Here is a 23,092-nt window from a genome sequence, read left to right as displayed (position 1 = left end):
TCTGAACTCTCACATTTTAAAGCAGATACACGAGAACACAGGACAAGTCAATTCTGATGATTTGAGAAGCAAATATATATAAAACAGTGATGCAGGCTTACATATCAACAATTCAGAACAATACTATCTTAACTGCCACTTAAGCAGAAAATGGGAGTTACGATATCTCAGTATTAAAGTACAAAAAATTCTGTAATTAATATATTCTTTAAGTACCATACAATGTAACAAAATTAACAACTACATGCATTTGTGCAATAACACCAACTCAAAAAGTATTAAAAATGCACTTCAGCTGATTTGATCCAAGGGTATGGTTCTGCGAGCTGACATCCTAATCATTCCTGCTGAAGACATATTTATGTATAATATATTTATGACCTCTGTATATAGCTGATATATGACGTCGAGTCATTGGGAATGGACAGCAAAAGAACATCACCAAATGCTAAAGGCAAGGAAAAATTGTACTCAGATCTTTGAAAATGTGACACAATCCCATTTGCTGTGACGTTAAAACTCAAGCTATAGAGCCCGTGTCCCTGTTGTGGCTGCGCAGACTGTACTCTGAGCTGGGCTGCAGGGCTTTCTGTTCAGAATCACTCCTTGCCTGACGAACTTTCCTTGTCGGTGTCTGTCGCCGCGGCGGCTCTGGCGTCTGCGGCGCCTGGCTCTGTGGAGTCGGGGCCGATACTTGAGTTTTTAGTGGTTCTATTCGCACAACAGCCTTCTTTACCTCTGTACTGCTGCGTGTTTCACGCTCTGGTGTGTAAAAATCTCTTCTTGTCAACGGCTGCAAGAAAAAGTAAGGTATTACTGCCAATTCCTAAATGTACACGCTGAGAAAATTTTACAACTGAACAAAAGATAAACAATACGAAACCACAATTACATGGCGCTACCACGATGTTTGCAAGGTGTGTGGTTTGCACGCCTGAATGGTACAGACAGCCATAACTAAAATGGAAAGATATCTGTGGAGAGGCCAGACAAACTTATGGTTCTTGAAGAAGGGCAACAGCATTTTCAATAATTACAGAGTCTGGAGGAGTGACTGATCTGGCAATGTAACATTAGCCAACATAACCTTGATAGCTTGGTAATTCTAACTTGGGGGTTAAAATAATCACTCATTTGGATTACAGGTGGAGACTACTCTTGTCATAGCCAGAAACAAATCGGCGGATGCTGAGGGAATTAGATCATGAAATGAGACTCAAAGTACTACATTAACTGGTTATTTGGTCAGCAAAACAACTGAATGTGGAAGCAGAGAGGATGTAAAATGAAATACTCTCAATAGCAAGAAAAACGTTTCTGAAAAATAGAAATATGTCAAACTTCTGTTTCTCCCAGTACATAAAATATTCACACAACTTATGAGAATGCAACCAACACTTCAACAACTTCCGATAATTTGGCAGGTTTTCAAAGCACACATACGAAAAGAGTACTGTAGAAGCATGCTCTCATCGTGTTTGTGCCTTCAATGTGGGGTGTTCATCTGCTGAAATGTCCGCAGTTCCCTGAAGCGTTCACCCAGCTGCATTCCTGTAAGTTGTTAGAACAAGAGAAATTTGTTAGCAAAGGAAAAAAGTAAGTGTTAGGAAGTCCTTTCTGAAAGTATTCGCCTGGAGTATTGCCTTGTACAAAAGTGAAATGTATCTAACAAACAGATCATACCAGAAGATAATAGAAGCTTCTACAATGTGGTGCTACAGAAGAATGCTGAGTATTAGATCAAATAACCAATGAGGCGTTACTGAAGGACCAGATGAGAATTTGAACTAAATAACCAATGAGGCGTTACTGAAGGACCAGATGAGAATTTGAAGTGCCACCCTTCCGGAACAGACCCCACACTTTACCACTACATCGCCTCATTCAGCAGAATGGGAGGCCAGTAGTGTGACCCTCAAGATGCAAAATTATAGATACTGCTTACAAACACACATAAGAGCAGAAAAAAAAACAATATTTAGATTCCAGTATAAATGGTAAGCTGGAGAGCTTCTGTGAGGTTTGGAAAGTAAGAGACAAATGTTGCCAGAAGGGAATATGTGAGAATGGTTCATGAAAGAGTCTCAGGTAGCTCAGATGGTAACATGCTTGCCCGTGAGAAATGAGGCTGCAGCTTAAAATCCCAGTCTGGAACATCTGCCACAAGTGTTAGTATCAGATCTGTTACTTCCTTTTTAGTGAAGAACAAGGGATTCATAACTTCCTCTGATAAACTGTGTGTGTGTGTGTGTGTGTGTGTGTGTGTGTGTGTGTGTGTGTGTTTGTGTGTGTTTTGGGTAAGGGGATTCTAATGGGCTCTAGTTCTGGGTTTCATTGTGTATAAAGCTATACTTATGGACAAACTCTGAAGACATACTTCCAGACAATGCAATGAAACACTGTTCATAGACACAGACATGCACAGTAGAGAAAAACAAGTTAACATACAGCTGTGGTGTCCTTTCTAGCCTCGCTTTTCAAATCCACATAATCATATGGTGGCGGAGGTGCCACGACTTGCTGGGCATCGACAAATGGCGTAGGACTCCGGCGTGGCAGACTGGACCGCCTGGAGTAGCGGGTTTCAAAGGACCCAGTGAAGTCAGCCTTAGCCCAACGGGTCGTGGAAGGGCTGTCTGCTGCCACTGGAGTATGTTGCGGCAGAAAAGGTGCATATGCTGATTGCGAGAAAATGCTTGGCTTGTCTTCAGTTTCCTCCCTGCAGAAATGTGTGTTTGCTTTAATGTTTGCACATCTCACTTCCATCAATAATTTAAGATTATACATAGTTTGTGCTCTGCAAATATTTCCATAACAGAAAAGTGCATACACATCCAAACACATGGCAAGTGTCCAAAATTTTTTGTACTGACATTACAGAAAGTTCTAATGTTATGAATGGACATTTGCCTTTTAAGTCTATTGACAATTTTAGACTCCATGATACAATACCTGTTTATGAGATACCTCTGTTTTTTTCCCAGTGCGGCTGAACAACAACTGGGCAGAACACCAGTAATTCAAACCAGTTCAGTTCATGTTTGACCCTTGACCAAAATACAAGGTAGGACCAGAAAGTACGAGGGTCACTCCAAAAGAAATGCACACTACCTTTGTAAAAATACAGTTTTCATTCTGCACGTGTGAAAGTTTTACAGTGTGCAGATACATCCTTCCCGCTCGTTTTCAAACTTAGTTCAACCTGCTCCCGTGAGTGGCACCGTCACAGCATGTCTTCAAGATGGCTGCTACACTTGACGTTCGTCAGAAGCAACGTGCTGTCATAGAATTCTTGTACTGTGAAAACGAGACAGTGGGAAACATCCACAAGAGGTTGAAAACGGTGTATGGAGACGCTGCTGTCAATCGTAGTACAGTTAAGTCGGTGGGCAGGCAGATTATGTGATGAAAGCGGGCACGGCAATATTGAGGATTGTCCTCACAGCGGCAGGCCTCGTACTGCACACACTCCAGACAATGTGTAGAGAGTTAACAAATTGGTGACTGCTGACAGACGCATCACAGTGAACGAATTGTCACGCTACTTCGGGATAGGGGATGGAAGTGTTTGCAGAATACTGAAAGTGTTGGCGTTGAAAAAGGTTTGTGCCAGGTGGGTTCCCAGGATGTTGACAGTGGCTCACAAAGAAACAAGAAAAACAGAATGCAGCGAACTTTTGGAACAGTACGAGAATGGTGGAGATGAATTTCTTGGAAGAATTGTGACAGGTGATGAAACATGGTTCCATCATTTTTCGCCAGAGATGAAGGAAGAGGCAATCAATGGAGTGGCATCATGCAAATTCACCTAAGAAAAAAATTTCAAAACCACACCTTTTGCTGGAAAAGTTATGGCTACAGTGTTTTTCGATTCCAAAGGACTCTTGCTTGTGGACATCATGACAAGTGGAACCACCATAAATTCTGATGCATTTGTGATCGACACTGAAGAAACTTCAAGCGCGACTGAGTCATGTTCGACCACATCGACAAAAGCGGGATGTTTTGCTGCTGCATGACAATGCAAGTCCACATGTCAGTCAAAAAACCATGGAAGCGCTCACAAAACTCGGATGGTCAACACTGAAACACCCACCTTACAGCCCTGACCTGGCTCCATTTGGGAAACTGAAAGACTCTCTTCTTGGAACAAGGTTTGAAATGTAAATATTGTTCCTAAAGAATGTATCTACACACTGTAAAACTTTCAAACATGTAGAATAAAAGATGGATTTTTTTAAAAAAATAGTGTGAATTTCTTTTGGAGTGACCCTCGTAACTTTCATTTGTGTCACTTTCCGCAGCATACTACAATCATAGTTCAGAGTATGCACGGCAGTTGCTTAAGACATGCTGAACTGTATGAAGACGAACAAAGTGTTTGGTTAACGTAGAAATGGTTCATGCAGATGAACTCAAAGGAAAACGGAGAGTTTACTGTATCCAGCTTTTCAGAAATTTGTACAAATTTCAATACGATTTCTTTCTTAAAAAAAAAAAAAAAAAAAAGGAATTTTCAGGAACTGTGTGCTTGTTTGGTGACAAAAACAGTTACAGAGAGACAAGAAAAAGCATCTAGACAGTGTTCTTTACCTTTAGACATATTACAACAAAGGTGCTGACAATTTTTCTCTCACTTATGAAACCCCTCAATCCCTCAATCAAAAGAACAATCAACGAAATGGTGGCACACTGCATCATCAGTAAAGACTAAAAATGAGCAAATCCTGACACCTCAATATGTCAAGCATACTGTACTTTGGGATAAATGCAGCATTCCACTGGTGCATTTTTTACCACAATGGGGACCAGTCAGTCAATACAAATGTTTACTGTTAGACCCTTTTGAAAGTCCGCTGCCCAATACACTACAGATTTACAAAGCTCTATTCTTTTGCTGGAAGATGCTACTCATGGAAGGAGTATCTGACGGTCAACAAGCTACATTCTACCCTTGTAGCAGTGGATCTATTTCAGTGTAGTAAATTGTCCTTGCTACTAAGTCATGAAAACCTTAGGATTCACCTACAACCTATTTCTGGCCACAAGTTATAAATGGAATGCTAAAATATTGTAGCTTTCTTAGGAAATTAATAGGGACAAATTTTGGCAGTATCATTTGTCTTTGTGGAACATGGGTGAACGTGGGTTTAAGAAAAACCTGGACAGACAATACCAACAGCAGTAGTATAGCAGGTCTGATTGGCATAGGAAAGACAATAACTGTGGCTGTTATTCAGTTCAAACAAGACCTTTGACTACCATGAAGAGATGAACTGCAAAGCTTTTGTGAAATGATTTGAAGACACTGTGCTTCAAAGCTTAACAAAAAAACTCCAATTGTTGTAGATAACACTCCATATCATTCGGTAATACAAGATAAAATGCCCACAAAGGCAACAAAGAAAAATAGGCATTGTTTGCTGGCTAGAGAAATGTAAGATATGGTTTGACAGTAACTTCATGAGGGCAGATCAATAGTTTTTGAGACGTAACATTGTAAGTTTAAAACTGTTTACAAAAGGGAAAATGTAACTTGTTTCAAAGTAATTAATATAAACTCATGCCCTAATTAAAACTGAGAACAGATTTTTGACGTGCTGAGACACACTGCAGAGATCTATATAGTATGTGAATGTGATATTTTTTTTTTTTTACTTTATGTTTGTGAAAGGTACAGGCTTCAAACAATTTTCTACTGCTGTAGAGAGTGATGCACTGCGTGGCTGCCCATGCTACATGACATGATAATGCTGCTACTTTAAACCTGAAATGTCAAGTACTAACTACCAGATTACAGGGACCGTGAGTAACCTACCATCATACTCAACCGTCCCCCGAATGTGGCAAGTGCTATTACATATTTTTTGTTGTGAATAGCTCTTGCTAGTACTGGGAGTTGCACCTCAAGAACTTAAGTATTGGCCATCACGTCTGTCTATAAATTTAAGTTTTCTGAACTTACCTTTTCATAAAGCTAATCTTCAGGTACTTTTAACGGTAAGTGAAAAGGAGGAACTTCAGTGACAGTTAATGCTACAAACAAAATCAAAATTGGCGTGTACACAGATACAAAAAACTATAAAAAGTTCCACAGTGTGAGGGACAAATGAAAACTTCGTCGTCATGTAGCTAAAGAAACAATGCTGCCACCTCGAGGTTGCTGCAAAAATCTATGCTCATTTTAATAATAATAATAATAATAAAACACATCATATCTGCACTCTGAAAGTTACAACTGTTTATCGTCACTGAAGAGAGAATACTGTGCAACTGACTCAGAGTAGATTAGTCTCATAAATGCAAAAGTGAACACACAGAGACAACATACTGTTACTGCTCGTTACATATCTTTGTGTTGAAAAGCAGTTCTTGAGTGAAGCTTCAGTTGACAGCAACTGACAGTATTTTAAAAGATGATCTTTCACCGGAAAAGAGATTGTTGCTTACTTGAAAGTAGTAAATGAAAGTGGAGGTTTGATTTTGAGAGTGGTTTACAGTTGCCAGTCTCTACAAGAATGGTCATTCCTCTGCAGGTCTTCCCACATTTCACTAGTCTGATGTTGGAATCTCCTTCCAATCAAGAGCATCATCCACAAAAATATGCAGAATGTCTGACATTTCATCTAAGTGGTTTTTAATTCTCTTTCAGTTACATGGAATTTACATTTTTTTTTTTTTACTTGGTTTCATTTACACGGTATTCGTTCACCATAATTTTCATTGTCCAGTACTGAAAATTTGTCGTTCCCCCAGTAACAGCAGATGCTACGAGTCAAGACAAATTTATAAAATCCAGTTGAGCAGTATCCCTTCAGTCACACAGTGAAGTGGAGCATATATATTACCACTACCGATGATTGAAGGGCAAATTTTTGAAGAAATATGTCTGTAAGACAGCTCCACATACCTTTTACTATTTTCATACATTCCAGGCAGTGATTTTTCTTTTTTTTGGCTTATGTTGTAATAGGCATTATCCGAATATGTTCCATTATTGTGTCCACATTTAACACATGTTGACTGAAGTGGTCCTTTCACCTAAATACAAAACACAGTTTTAAGCACATTTATACCTTCAGAGTTAGAAAAACTCAATTAATTAGACTAGAAAAGAATTCCCTTAACCTTAATGAGAATGATTTATTGAGTAAAACAAGGTGAATCTACAATAAAATTTTGAGGCATCAGGAATGGCATGCCAGTATTCACCTTTAGGAGGCGAAACTTTTGTATTTACACAAGAACTATGCAGAGAAATATTGTCTCAGCTTTGGGAACTTTTTGTTCCTTCCTCTGAGAGGAAAGAGGGATTGTTTAGAAAAGAAGGGCAGGTCACCCAGCACTCAGGATGAGAGAGAGCCAACTGCTATAAGCTCTCACCTTCGAATGACGCGTGCTCTTTCCCCACACTATCCCTTCTCCCTCACTGATGAAGGAACTAATACAGAAGTTTCCGATTACTGGGTTTATACAGACTGCAGGTTGCACTGATAACCAAAAGAAAAATAGGCATTGTTTGCTGGCTAGAGAAATGTAAGATATGGTTTGATTGATTTGATCCAATCAGGTGGAGTCACAACAATGGTCTTAACTCTCTGTAGTGTAGTCTGCACAGAAACTATGTGCTGCATCTCTTCATGTCATTCTAGTACAGCCAGACAATTTCCCTAAAGAGTAGCAGGAGGTACTGTACTAGGTCTTTGTTCAACACAATACCTTCAGGAAATAGTGAGTCAAATATTTTGTGTCTTTTGGCCTTCAGTGCTTCACACTGAAAGATTAAATGAGGTGCAGTTTCATCCCCCATACCACAGTCCACACTTTGGGACTTCTTTCTCTATTCACATAATGTATAAATGTTTCTCAAAGTTCCCATGCCCGATCATTAAACTTACCAGGAGTTTAATTTGATTCTTTTTCAAGCCCAGGACTACAGAATCTCTCTTTAAAAAAGTCCTCAGCATCATTAGTTTGGCATGTTTTTGTTTTTGGATCTTCATCCAAAAGTTCTGTGTGTTGCTTTCTGAGCCAGCTACGTAGTTCAGATTGTATTGTCACCTAACTGACAGTTAACTTAGTTACCAGGGACCGGAGCAGGGTTTCCTTGTTACATTACAGTAGCCACAAGGGATTCATGACATTCTGCAATGATCTTTGATCTCATAGGAGGGGATGATAGAGATTTCAGAGCTGCTTGGCTGTCCAAATGAATGTAATTGCCATAATCCTTGTAGCATCTATGTACATTACCCTCCATATACATAATGAAAGTGGATATTTCTCTGCCTAGAATATTTCAGCCACTAGTGTAGGCTGTATCCCATATACCCTTGGCCCAACACCTTCATCTGTTTTTGACCCATCAACGAATTGGATTAGTCTGAACAGTATTGTGCTCCCTGCTTCCAACTGTTACAATTTGTTTGAAGCAGCTGGAAGATATTGTATAGTTAGTTGGCATTTCTCCAACCATTCCTATATTTACTGCATTCATCATCACAATGTGAGATTCTGGATATCCTAAAGATTTCCAGTTCTTTTCCGTGTGTGTGTGTGTGTGTGTGTGTGTGTGTGTGTGTGTGTGTGTGTGTGTGTGTGTGTTTTATTACCTGATGAGGGGACCTTCTGGGAGGTGCATCGAGTTATGAGCTCCCACTTCACCTGCTTATAGTATGGGTAGGCACCTATCACACCCTAAAATTGTAGGTGCCAATGCGGCCTCTTGTTTGATAGATTGTCTGTTAAAGTTTGGGCAGCTCTTTATATACAGAAAAGTTTCACTATTGTGGCAAATGAGTGAGTAGCCGAGTGGCAAGCGAGCGAGACTCCCATCCAGGTGACCCTGGTCAGAGACCCGTGTATGCTACTTTTGTGTCCTCATTTTTCAAATGCTTGTTTTAATTTATAATTACTCATGAAAATTTGGAATTGATTAAAAAGAATTACAAGCCTCTATATATCAAAATTACAAATTGAATGTCACATTTTGTTTCAATACTTTGCATTTTGTTTTTTATTTTAACAGGAAATTAACTGGGATTAAAACATTGGCATACATAAATTTGCCTATTTACATGAAAACAGAGAGAAGTTGTTAAACTATTTCTTCAAAAATAATCATAAACCCATCATACAAATGTTGGGACAGTGTCCTAGAAAATTTTATACCTGTCAGATCGCTGACACGTCGTCGCGCCTAATCCTGTTTATGGTCTGTGAACGTTGATGTTACCCTATTTGTACCTGCCGTTCCACAAATAAAAGGACTCTACTGTCTGTGTACATGAGTAGCGATGGTTATAACTGCCGAATAAACGTTTCTCATCAGTTGAAGGCTTGGCTTTGAAGTGTGCAGACGTTTATCCTTTAAAATGGAACGAAGTGCAAGTTGTTCACGAGTTGTCAGTGAGTGTAATTTTGACAATATTGAAGATTTGGTGGAAGACCAAGGAGGTTTTTGGTGGGCTCCACCTAACAACGAAGAACGGCAGGAGTTAACAGACGCAATGCATTGTCTACGGCGGTTACTTATCAAAAACAACTTTATACTGGAATCAGTGAGCTCCAACATCACTGAACGATCTTCATTAATCGGCAGAGAAATGTTCAAATGATTTCTAGACAGGTACGGGACTATGACATTCACTGACCAAGAAGTATTATTTTCCGACAATGAAGATGTTGCAAGTCCTTCCGAAACAAGCCACGACGGAAGTGACGCACGGAAAAAATGAAAAATAGAAATAACACCTATTTCTTCATATTGTAATGAAGAAGATGATGGAATGAGCGGACCAGAATCCCATATGTAGTGAAAGTCAAGGCTGTGGAGATGGCAGAACTTCATCCAACGTGGTCATTGAAAATGTTACAAAAACATTCAATGAGATTATTGAAAAGCAAAACCCAGTTGTCAAAGTGGAGATTCCAAGTCACAATAGGAGGGATGCGAAATGATAAACTGGAAGTAATCAATTCGTATGTTTACGACCGGTTTATCGAGGCAAGAGACCAGAGAGCACGACTCGTAACAACACGGATGCTCCAACATTGTGCAATGACTGCTGCTTTTCAATTTCTGGATGAAAATTTTGACTTCAAAGCATCGGAATCTTGGGTTCGTCGCTTCAAATTGTTGCATCAGAAATCTCAACGGCATGTAACACAATACGTCAGCGAGAAAGACAAGAGAACTTTAGATGAGCTTCTGGAAATCGCTACGAAATATTAGCAGCAAACAATCAATATAATCATGAGATTCAACCCTGATTATATCATAAATACAGATCAAACAGGATGTGACTATAAAATAAGCAGCAGGTGCACTTTGTCCCACAAAGGTGAAAAAGTCACCGAAATTGCTGTGGGACAAATAACTAAATTGACGCACTCATATACTGCGCAATATGCACTCACATTGTCTGGAGAACTGCTGCCTAAAGTATCTGTTTGCCCGCAAGAAGTGACTGGAACGTTCGGCCCCTGAATACGAAAAGACGTTGACAGATATATGGAGAAATACCAGAATGTTCACATAACATCGACAAAGTCCGGAAAACTGCACAAACAAACGTACGAAGAGTTTTCGGATGAAGTAATTCAACCATACGTGGAAATTAATCAATTCCTCTACATCGTTGACTCGTGGGGTGGGCAAACCTCCACGGACTTGCATCAAATGAAATTCAATGATGAAGATGGCCTACCAACTTGTACTCTATCAGTGATACCACCACGATGTACACTGTTTTGTCAGCCATGCGATTTATATTTTTATCACCAAGTAAAGAATTACATTCACCACTTCCAAAACGCTCCGTACCTATTGCAACACAACGTAGAAATCACATCCAGGGAGGACTTGTTAAAAATTCATTCGCTGGTACATGACCAACTGCAGGCTCTGATACATAAAAATATGATAAGGTATGTGAATAAAGCATTATTTTCAATTTTCGGATAGCTTGCTTGGATTTTCAGATATACTACAAGTTCATCATTAATATTGTTACAAATATGCCTGGTGTGCCGCGAAGCTTGATCCATCGCAAAAAGCAGTATTCCATAACGTCAATGCAGTGGCGTTTCCTGTGGACTTGAGAAAATACAGATGTGACTCCGACGAAAATGATTGTGCATTCATATAATGTTCATGGTGTCGAAAGTACAAATGTTTTGATTGTTTTTATATCAAGTATCATCCATCGGAATGTACTCGTCAAAATATAGGAAAAATCGATTAACTTTCTACTAAATGAAACATATTTTTAATCCCTCATTTGTTGTTTTTTTTTCTTTTTTAATATACCCAACCTCAACGGAACAAAATTAAAAATACAACGAAAAAAATTGAACAATAATAAAATATTTCAAGAAATTACTTCACGGTTAATTTCCTGTTAAAATAATTAAAAAAATTGCAAAAGATTGAATCAAAATTTGACATTGAATGTATAATTTTGATTTATAGCGGCTTGTAATTCTTTTTAATCAATTCCTTGCAGAATTTTCATGATTAATTATAAATTAAAACAGGCACTTGAGGGAAAAAAAGAAGGAAACAAAAGTTGCATGGACGGGTCTTGAACCAGGGTCACCTGGATGGGAGTCTCGCTCGCTTTCCACTTAGCTACTCGCTCACTTTCCACAATAGTGAAACTTTTCTGTATATTAAGAGCTGCCCAAACTTTAACAGGCAATCTTTTTTTTTTTTTTTTTTTTTTTTTTTTTTTTTAAAAAAAAAAAAAAAAAAAAAAAAAAGGTGGCTGCATTGGCACCTACAATTTTAGGGTGTGATAGGTGCCTACCCACACTATAAGCAGGCGAAGTGGGAGCTCATAGCTCAATGCACCTCCCAGAAGGTCCCCTCTTGAGTGACATACCGTTTCTGGACTGGACGGCCTTAGGATAGGCACTTTTTCATTGCATCTTATATTTTACAAAATTACTTAATTAGATAGATAAAAAATCTGCTTATCAAGCAGTGGCAAAACACACACATAAAAGACAGTTATATTTTGATTTTCAACCATACAATGAAAAAGACATGTACTACCAATAGTCAGTAAGGCCACTGATAGATTTAAATTATTGATAGCACTATCGGCTATTGCCTATATGTACTTTAGCTAAGACCAACTACTGTACATTGCTGTTCTTTCTTCAGTTCAGTTATTGTTTTGTTTATGAAATCAGTTCTTTCTTACAGTTAAATTTAATGTAAGTGCTGCTGTTTACTGCTTTTGTGCCGTATGCTATTTAATTATGGATATGTTGTAACAGGAAAGAGGAGGAAAACTGAATTTGATTTGTCCATTAGCATTACGAAAGTTAAAACTGTGTATGCATTACTAAAACAGCCTAATTACCTATCTATAACTGTTTCATGTTAGCAATAGAGTCATTATTTGGCGACTGGTAGAACATTGGTATTGCAGTATTTCAGAATTTCACAAGACAGTGAAGCAGTAAACATCATAACAAATACCATTCAATTAAAATCAGTACACAGAAACACACTTGGATTTGCCTATGTTACCCAAAAATCGAGTTGATCAACAAAAATGTCACCCCAACATTGATGGTGATATTTATTTAAAAATTTTGCTCAAAAGTCTATCATTATTAGCTCAAATGGCAAAATATTGGGGAAGCTGTTCCAATATGGAAAGTTGGGGTTTGGAAAGAGCAGTTCTATATCTTGTTTCTAAAAGATTTTTTCAGCAATCGGCTTCAATTCGTCCAAGGCAGCTGTGCCCCCAGCCCCTTTTGCTCAAAATCCATTTACTCTCTTGTAATACTATAGTAACAGAAGCCAAGAATTCCTGCACAATTAAATCTTAAAATATGCATGCACTATCAAATGATGAAACATGAACAAGTAAAGGAGAAACATGCAATATGAGAAAAAAAAAAACACAATGTCAAATATATATTCCATCTTTTGTTGGGATGCATTTTATTTTATTTGAAAATAATGTACAACATCCAGTTTTTCCAAAGATTCAGGAGGTGAGGTGGTTCGGCTCCATCAGCCGGCACCCTTGAAGATGGTTTTCTGTGGTTTCTCCCATTTTAAATTTAAACAAATGCCATGGTTCACCCCTACCAACCATCAGAAACACCTCCATTTCAACAACTGCCACTCATTCCACACCAAGAGGTCCCTTCCATACAGCCTACCCACCTGTGACCATCACATACGTAGTGACGAACATTCCCTCTTGAAATATACCAAGGGTCTCACTGTGAGGCCTTCACAGACTGTAATTACCCTCCCAACCTTGTACAAAATCCGATCTCCCATGCCTTATCTTTTCAGTCACCCACCACCTCCCAAATTCCCACTGTCTGGCCACAGAGGAGTATTCTCCTCGTGACTCGGTACGATCCAGGACTGGAGCAACTGAATTACATTCTTCACCAGGGTTCCAACTACCTCTCATCATGCCCTGAAATTAGAAATGTCCAACCCACTATCCTTCCCACAGTGGTATTCTGCCATCAACCAAACCTACACAATATCCTCGTACATCCCTACACAAACCCTGCTCCCAAACCCTTGCCTCATGACCATATACCTGTTATAGACCTAGATGCAAGACCTGTACCATACAACCTCACACCACCACCACCACCACCACCACCTGCTGCTCCAGTCTGGTCACAAACTTCACATATCCCACCAAAGGCAAAGCTAACTGGAAACTGGCCATGTGATCTACAAGTTTAGTTGCAACCACTGTGCTGCATTTTACATGGGCATGACAACCAACATTTAACTGTCTGTCTGCATGAATATTCACCGAAAAACTGCTGCCAAGAAACAACTGGATCACCCTGTTGCCAAGCATACCAACCAAAAAGAAATTCTTCATTCCAATGACTGCTTCACAGACTGTGTGATCTGGTTCCTTCCCACCAACACTAGCTTATTTGAATTGTACAGCTGGGAACTCTCCCTGAAATATATCCTACGTTCCCATAACCTTCCTTGCCTCAAGCTTTGTTAGTCATTATCCACCCACCCGGGCCTACCTTGTTCCCACACCAGCACTACACAGGCGTCTAGTCCATCAATCTTTTTACTTCTCTCCTTTTCTGCTATCCCCCCTCCTCCTCTCTCTGCCTAACATCCTGACTGCACCTAGTTGCACTACACTCTTTCCACCTTGTCCCTGTAAGCTCCCACAGGTAGCACTTTACTGTCCCTGCCTTGCTATCCCTCCCGCTCCCTATCCCAGCCTCCTCCTTACCCCTACCACCCAGCTGCCTCTCCCATCATGCGCTGCTGCTTGTAATCTGGCTTCAGATGCCAGAGACTGTGGTCATGTGTGTATGAGTTGCGTTTGCACATGTATGTGTGCGTATGTTGTCTATTTTCAACAAAGTCCTTGTTGGCCGAAAGCTCGCTTTATCTGTGGCTCGGCACCTCCGCTACATGTTGAGTAGCGACTATCCTTTTCATACTATTGTTACAGCCCATACTTTTTGTGTGACATGTCCTGCATTGACCCAAGTCTCATCATGGTAGTAAGTATTACATTTCTCATGCCTAAATTTGGAAATCTGACTAAGATAATGCCTCCTCCACAAAGAAATATCATATCTGCCTTATTATACTACTTTGTTTCCTATTTTCAAACTGTAAATCAGTGTCTCTTAATAGTTTGTAAGATACTGTCCTTTTAAAAGTGGGTAAGTCACCGTCATTTACCATTTCAAATACAATGCATGCACCTCTGACCACACAACTGACTTTTTGCATCTTTCCTGGAATAGAAAGTTTGACGGTATTCTGTTATTCTTTCCGCACACACAATACATTAGACATACAAATTCCAGTAAACTCAGACGTCATTTCTGCTGTCTGCTGTGTGGCTAGAGATGGACCTTTCTCTGTAAACTTGTGAAAAACATTAAGAACAACCCGTTTCTCACAATTTTTAGTGAAGTAGTCCACATGTGTGTCACAAGGCATCAGGAAGCAGTTTCAGCCATTTTTACAGTATGTATTAACAGTGGCATTTACAGACACCTGTGTCCAGCCATCCTGATTTAGGCTCAGGCAAATTCTGAGATGGCTCCTTTCGAAGGGCACGGCCACTTTCCTTCCCTCATCTTACGGGACCAATGACCTCGCTGTTTGGTCCCATCCCCCCAAATCAACAAACGATCAAGCAACCTTTTTTATTAGAAAGCAGGACTTTCAAAAAGTTTGGAAAAATTCTAGGACAATCAAAGAAAAAACATACACAAACTGTATTGGTAAAATTTAATTGACATAGAAGTTTACCTCTGCATCATACACTCTGCTGTGGTATCACCTTATTTGTAACATGAATGGACACAGGCAGACAGTGTTTGTTGCTAATGAGGATCACTCTGTGGCTAAACATGCCTTGGTGCACGGCCAGCACATCTTGGCACAGTGTTACACCGTCCGGGTTATCTGGATACTTCCCACTAACACCAACCTGTCAGAACTCCAGAGATGGGAACTTGCCCTTCAGTATATCCTCTCTTCTCGTTATCCGCCAGGCCTCAACCTCCGCTAATTTCAAGTTGCCGCTGCTCATACCTCACGTCTTTCAACAACACCTTTGCCTCTTTACTTCCGCATCGACTGACATCTCTGTCCAAACTCTTTGCCTTTAAAAATGTCTGCTTGTGTCTGTGTATGTGCGGATGGATATGTGTGTGTGTGTGTGTGTGTGTGTGTGTGTGTGTGTGTGTGTGTGTGTGTGTGTGCGTGTGCGCGCGCGAGTGTATACCTGTCCTTTTTTCCCCCAAGGTAAGTCTTTCCGCTCCCGGGATTGGAATGACACCTTACCCTCTCCCTTAAAACCCACATCCTTTCGTCTTTCCCTCTCCTTCCCTCTTTCCTGACAAAGCAACCACTGGTTGCGAAAGCTTGAATTTTGTGTGTGTGTTTGTGTGTCTATCAACCTGCCAGCACTTTCGTTTGGTAAGTGACATCATATATATATGAGAATAATAATAATAATAATAATAATAATAATAATAATTTCAATTACCCGAAAGTTCCTAAATGCAATGTAACATATACCGTACAGTTAAAAGGAAGTCACGCTTGATCAAGGTCCGCGTCACCTTCCATTTTTAACCAGACATAACGTATGAGACAAGAAAGAAATAATAATAATAATAAGACTTTGCTCAGCTTGGTAAGTGTTCTCATTTGAAGGCCCTGTTTCAAAGTGAAGATGTTTCCAGTGACGACTTTTTGTGTTCTAAATGTTTTGACAGAACAACAACAATGATAGTATCTGAACAACATGAAGCCTCCCATGGTGCAGATTTTGCATCAATAGAGGAAGTATTAAATACCCTGAATCAATCAGTTACAGAGGTAGGTGTTAGTCCTGCTAAGAAAACGTGGTCACTGAAGTCGTGTCATAAGCTCTATGCATCAAGAAAGCGAAGAGGAATTACTAAAGCTATGGATGAATACACTACAGCAAAACTGACCACACACTTCAAAGTAAAAGTTCCATCTTCAAAAGAAAATGAACCAAAGCACCCTTGTGAGGAATTTTTCACAGATATCAAATTCAGCTGTTGAATATTGTGCATCCTACAGTGAAAAGGTGCGAGTTTTAATATTATTCCTGAGACATTTTCAAAGAAAACAATTTTTAACCACATTCCATCATTATCAAAGTACATGGTAGACAAATCAAGAAATGTGAGGCCTGTAAAAGGAGGCTTTGGAAGACGCAATACCTATTATGGTCATCCTGTAGAATCAGCTCAAGTGCAAATAGTGCAGTCATTTTAACTGGAAGATAAATAGGACTGTTCTCACTAGAGTGCCAACAAAAAAGACACTATAACTGTAACAGTTGAAGGTCAAAAAGGTGTGAAAGTGAAGAGGTACACGACTCACAGTATTAAAAAAACTTTTCCAATTTATAAGAGCAACTACACAACTTCACATATTGAAAGATCGAAATTTTATGCACTACAACCTAAATGGGTAGTTCCACATCCACATAGAGATATCTGTTTACGTGTGTACTGCGAGAATTTTGAATTTTGTGTGGTAACTTTGAAGCACTTACTGGAGCATGTGACATGACACCTTGGTTGGGCATGTGAGTCATTAGTAGTCTGTAACGTAAAGCGAGGGACTTGTTTGTTTCAAGAATGTGGTGACTGTCCTGGAAAGGGAGGACTGTCTTTACAGACACTTGGCCTGGTAGATGCAGCAAATAACTGCAGAAATTACATATGCGACATGGGAGAAAAAACTAATTAAGAAAATTGTTGCCTTTGACAGTTTCATTGATGAACTTGGTAAATGGTCAGTGAACGCAGTAACACACCAGCATATGAAGAAATTGCAACAACAACTTCGTATTGCTAAAGTGAAAGAGTGTGTACAGGCTGAAGAACTACATTTAGTGCTTCACTGCGATTTTGTTGAGAACTGGTATGTAATTCTCTCACAAGAAGTACAAGGGTATCATTGGAATAATGAGCAGGTTTCAATTTTTACAGGAGGGACATATTTTCAAAACCAGACCGCAAGTGTTGCAGTTATGTGTTGACACAGGACATGACTCAGCACATGCTTTGCTAGCAATGCGCAAAATTCTTCAACTGCAAACATGGGCAGAGAAGATCATCATTATTTCTGATGGTGCTCCTAGTCATTTTAAAAATTGTTACCAGCTGTTTGCATTGAGTAAATCGCTTGTGCCAACTGACTGGGTATACGGTGCTACTGGTCACGTGAAGGGCCCTTGTGATTGTTTAGGCAGCCTGCTGAAGCACCATGCTACAAAACATAATTTTTCCAGACCAAATACAACTGTGATTCAGAATGCTGAGGATTTTAGGAGAGTCATGAAATCTTACATACCTACAGCCCTTATTCTTTGTCCAAAGAGGAAATCAAAGAATTCCACGAGCAGAAAAAAGAAAAATAGTCCAAACAAACTACTCCTGTGAAAGGAATCCAGAAGACACATTTCTGGACTCAAAGTTATGGGCGAAGTCATATTGGACGCACTTTAAAGAGCAAGAAAGAGGAAATATTGTTCGTTTGGCCAACACCTCAGAAACAGCATGATAATATTTAGATTCACAACCTGAGAAGGGGGATGTTTGTGGTATGTGTGTATGACTAGGACTGGTCGATTGCAGAGATTATAAACACGTTATGAGTTAAACGAAACTGTAGTGAACTTTATGCTATGACATGGACCAGCTGCTGGATATAGGTTTCCAGTTGAAGGACAGCAACACCATCAGTGCTCACTTCATGTTCACAATGGTTTGAAGACTGTAAGTGCTCCAGTTCCTATTGGTTCAACAGGAAGGCATCACACTATATTAAAGGGAGATACTGAAGAAGTGGAACACATTTTTAGTTCATTGACTAGCTAATTTCAGTACAAAACAGAGTGCACAGAAGTTGTATAAATTGAAACCTTAAGTCTTTGGACCTTTCACATACATTTTGGAACCATTTAAAATGCTGTAAAAATGAGTCTTATTCATCTTTCAAAACTAAAATTATATTACATAAGGCTAGGTTTTGATTTTTATAAGCATGTTATGTGATAACGTGGCAATAAACAGGTTTTACGTATGGCAAAAATTTCAGCTGTTTATAAAACCTATTCAACCTAAAAGTGGAAGCTCTCCTTTTCAGGGAATGTAGAACTATGTGGTACTAATCAACAGAAAAAAAATCAAAACTTTATGGACTGGCATTTAAAAAAAAGAAAAATTGTCCATAAATTATAAAAAAAAGTTCAGAATGCTATAGTAAAAGAACTTTGACAGGTAAGTCCAAATGGAGGATTTCTTTCCAATCATAAATTAATTATCTTTCAAATAAAAAAAACCAACAAAATATCTAGAACTGTTCCAGAGATATAGCATTTTAAATTTTTTTTCCAAATTTCGCACCTTCAAAATGGTATGCACAATGCCATCTTTGGAGGGCTGTATCTCGGAGCAGAACTTTTTTGGAGAAAAGAAAAAAATACGTGTTCCTTATTTAGTCCTTCATTTTAACATATGCAAAATTCAATAACATCTGACACTATGCAGGTAAGATTTTTTTCCTAGGCTGCCCAATTTATTATGGACTACGCTATGTATTTTATGAAGAAGTGCATTTTCATTCTAACACACGTGATATTTCTTCATCTTAACATGATTCACAATTTCAGACCTTCCATCATGTCCAACAGAAAATTTTGACTTGCGCAATGTACATTCTACAGTTTCTCCACGACCAGTGGCAAAAGTAAACTCACTTTTTATACTGCTATAAATATTCCACTTTCAGTTTGGTACGATGCAACATTGAACATGAATCATTACTATCACCAGTGCAAATCATTACCCTAAAAAAGCGAAGATTGTAGATCAAGTTGCACAAGTGGCACTACCTAGCATAAGTACTTGTGCGATGTGCAGCAAATTGCAAATCAAACATGCGGCTGTTCCAGGAAAAATGGGACAAACAGACACAGTACAAATGGGTCATATCCCTTTGATAGACCCAAGCGCAAGCTCTGTCAAATTTACTCATCCACCACAGCAGTCTTCAGTTCCTTCACAAGTTTATCTCAACCCATCAGAGGCGGGACCACCCGTGACAGCAGCCACGTTATGTACCGGCTCTGCTGCAAGTCTCCATATGGGCACAACCCCAACCAGCTGTAAATCTGACAGCCACTAACAAACTGCGGCACAATTCAACTACCAGTGGCAGAAAGCGTTGCCAAGCATAAAATGCTTCACAATCTGTGCCGTCTGGATGCCTCCTCCCAGCACCAGCTGCTCCGAATTACATAGACGGGAGTTATCCTTTGTTCCCACGATCCTGCTGGCTCCATCCTCTGCTGATCCCCTACCACATCCCACCACCATCTTAACTTCACCTGTTACGCACTCACATCCTCTCCCGTGCAGTCTCTCTCCTTCCTCAGTTCTGTCACACCCACCCAATACCCTCTTCCTCGTCATTGTCATCATGAGTTGCACAAAATTACTGGCGGTGGTGCCCATGTGTCACACTCCTGTCCCACACACCTGTTGCCTCCTTCCAAGCTGCTAGCCATCTACAAAACTCCTTCCCACACCCTGCCTCTTTCCTCCCCTCTCCTACTCAGTGCTTAACAATGGATCCAGGTATAAGACAAAATTTATTTACTTCTTTACCTTATTGATACTTAGAACTGCAACCAGCACCCGATCAATCTTGTTGTCAATCATTTTCAACAACCTGTTGTTTGCCGGTCCATAGTGCTGGTACCTCCAAGCTGCGTAACCAAGCAGTACCGTGCACAAAATTGTTTCAAAGCACCGTAGATACCACACCCACTGGTAATGAGTTGCTGCATCATCTGAAGCAGTAAGGAGTGAAAAATCAAAATTTTTTTAGCAATTAATAACTTATGTGCATTTAATAGGAACATTGACAGTTGTCTCTAATCTAACCTTCACCTCGCAATGATGTGAAGGCTCTAAGGAACTGCACGTGGTTCAGAATGCACATTAAATTGTAGGTTCTATGTAGTAGAAGTTTCGTGTGTGTGTGTGTGTGTGTGTGTGTGTGTGTGTGTGTGTGTGTGTGTGTGTGTGTGTGTGTGTGTGAGAGAGAGAGAGAGAGAGAGAGAGAGAGAGAGAGAGAGAGAGAGAGAGAGCGGGGGGAGGGGGGGGAGGCTCTAATAGTTCGCTGAGGGCAGAGAAAAGAGTTATATTGCAGAGGGCTGTGTATTCATTAATTACTTGTTTTCCTTCTACTAAGGCTTTTTGTATTAGATGATTTTCTTCGATTATTAGTTTTTGTGGGAGGCTGTTGCAGCATCTGAGAATTCTGAAATCTACACTCCTGGAAATGGAAAAAAGAACACATTGACACCGGTGTGTCAGACCCACCATACTTGCTCCGGACACTGCGAGAGGGCTGTACAAGCAATGATCACACGCACAGCACAGCGGACACACCAGGAACCGCTGTGTTGGCCGTCGAATGGCGCTAGCTGCGCAGCATTTGTGCACCGCTGCCGTCAGTGTCAGCCAGTTTGCCGTGGCATACGGAGCTCCATCGCAGTCTTTAACACTGGTAGCTTGCCGCGACAGCGTGGACGTGAACCGTATGTGCAGTTGACGGACTTTGAGCGAGGGCGTATAGTGGGCATGCGGGAGGCCGGGTGGACGTACCGCCGAATTGCTCAACACGTGGGGCGTCAGGTCTCCACAGTACATCGATGTTGTCGCCAGTGGTCGGGGGAAGGTGCACGTGCCCATCGACCTGGGACCGAACCGCAGCGACGCACGGATGCACGCCAAGACCGTAGGATCCGACGCAGTGCCGTAGGGGACCGCACCGCCACTTCCCAGCAAATTAGGGACACTGTTGCTCCTGGGGTATCGGCGAGGACCATTCGCAACCGTCTCCATGAAGCTGGGCTACGGTCCCGCACACCGTTAGGCCGTCTTCCGCTCACGCCCCAACATCGTGCAGCCCGCCTCCAGTGGTGGAGGGACGAATGGAGACGTGTCGTCTTCAGCGATGAGAGTCGCTTCTGCCTTGGTGCCAATGATGGTCGTATGCGTGTTTGGCGCCGTGCAGGTGAGCGCCACAATCAGGACTGCATACGACCGAGGCACACAGGGCCAACACCCGGCATCATGGTGTGGGGAGCGATCTCCTACACTGGCCGTACACCACTGGTGATCGTCGAGGGGACACTGAATGGTGCACGGTACATCCAAACCATCATCGAACCCATCGTTCTACCATTCCTAGACTGGCAAGGGAACTTGCTGTTGCAACAGGACAATGCACGTCCGCATGTATCCCGTGCCACCCAACGTGCTCTAGAAGGTGTAAGTCAACTACCCTGGCCAGCAAGATCTCCGGATCTGTCCCCCATTGAGCATGTTTGGGACTGGATGAAGCGTCGTCTCACGCGGTCTGCACGTCCAGCACGAACGCTGGTCCAACTGAGGCGCCAGGTGGAAATGGCATGGCATGGCAAGCCGTTCCACAGGACTACATCCAGCATCTCTACGATCGTCTCCATGGGAGAATAGCAGCCTGCATTGCTGCGAAAGGTGGATATACACTGTACTAGTGCCGACATTGTGCATGCTCTGTTGCCTGTGTCTATGTGCCTGTGGTTCTGTCAGTGTGATCATGTGATGTATCTGACCCCAGGAATGTGTCAATAAAGTTTCCCCTTCCTGGGACAATGAATTCACGGTGTTCTTATTTCAATTTCCAGGAGTGTATATTGATGTCTGTTGGGTTATATTTCTTGCCTGTAAGGTGTTCAGCAAATGTGGAATGACAGTTGTTACTTTTTAATGCTATTCTGTGTTCTGCGTATCTGGTATTAAAGTTTCTGCTTGTCTGTCCTACATAAACTGATTTGCAGTCCTGACATGTTAATTGGTAAATAAAACCACTCTCCACCATCTTGTTTGAACTCACAGCTGGTAAACAGCAAAACAGTGACAGTGACAGCTCAATAACACAGTGAAGAAGATGATGAAACCAGAAAACATAAGTGAAACATAATGTAAACACACACACACACACACACACACACACACACACACACACACAAGCTTCTACATAGAATTTATTAATTTCACACATAAGTATAACAGTTCACAAATCATAAATTTTGCTTAAATAATGTCTACATTAAGTTGTGTATGGTTGCAGATGACAAAGCTGTGAAAGAAATCAGTCACTGTAAAAACATAACACATCAGGAAAACCACACCATGTGGTAAAAACGTATAAATTCATAATTTTGTGCGTTTTTTTGAAAATGTGTAACTACTATTTAAAAACTAATATTTACATGTATACAAACAATAAAGAACATTCTTTATATTTAACAGCCATAAAATAAAAGCCCACTGAGGATACTGCAACTGCAGTGAAACATGTATGGGATAAAAAACAAAATTGTGTTTTGTTAAAGGCGGACTCCATCCAGAAACACATGTATTATTAAAGCAAATACAGACAAAAGAGCTTCAATTCCAAGATGATTATTTCGACGCCCTGCAGGCATTTCCGAGC

At 40.5% G+C, this 23,092-nt stretch overlaps 1 protein-coding gene across 2 annotated transcripts in view; it reads right to left on the bottom strand.

The window, feature by feature from the left end:
- Window positions 1-188: 188 nt before the first annotated feature.
- The window catches only part of LOC124717033, a 123,553-nt gene continuing 100,649 nt past the window's right edge, over window positions 189-23,092 (bottom strand). For both annotated transcript variants that reach the window (XM_047243688.1, XM_047243690.1), the window contains exons 6-9: window positions 20,209-20,393; window positions 6,911-7,041; window positions 2,449-2,719; window positions 189-793 (exon numbers count right to left, since the gene is read on the bottom strand). In XM_047243688.1, coding sequence (XP_047099644.1) covers window positions 521-793; window positions 2,449-2,719; window positions 6,911-7,041; window positions 20,209-20,393 — 860 coding nt within the window. In that variant the 3' untranslated portion in view covers window positions 189-520. The remainder of the gene's footprint in view (window positions 794-2,448; window positions 2,720-6,910; window positions 7,042-20,208; window positions 20,394-23,092) is intronic.

The sequence above is a fragment of the Schistocerca piceifrons genome, chromosome 9, assembly GCF_021461385.2.
Source record: "Schistocerca piceifrons isolate TAMUIC-IGC-003096 chromosome 9, iqSchPice1.1, whole genome shotgun sequence".
In the NCBI taxonomy this organism is placed as follows: Eukaryota; Metazoa; Arthropoda; class Insecta; order Orthoptera; family Acrididae; genus Schistocerca; species Schistocerca piceifrons.
Note: the sequence above shows the minus strand (reverse complement) of the source record. Positions and strands in the feature narration are given on the sequence as shown.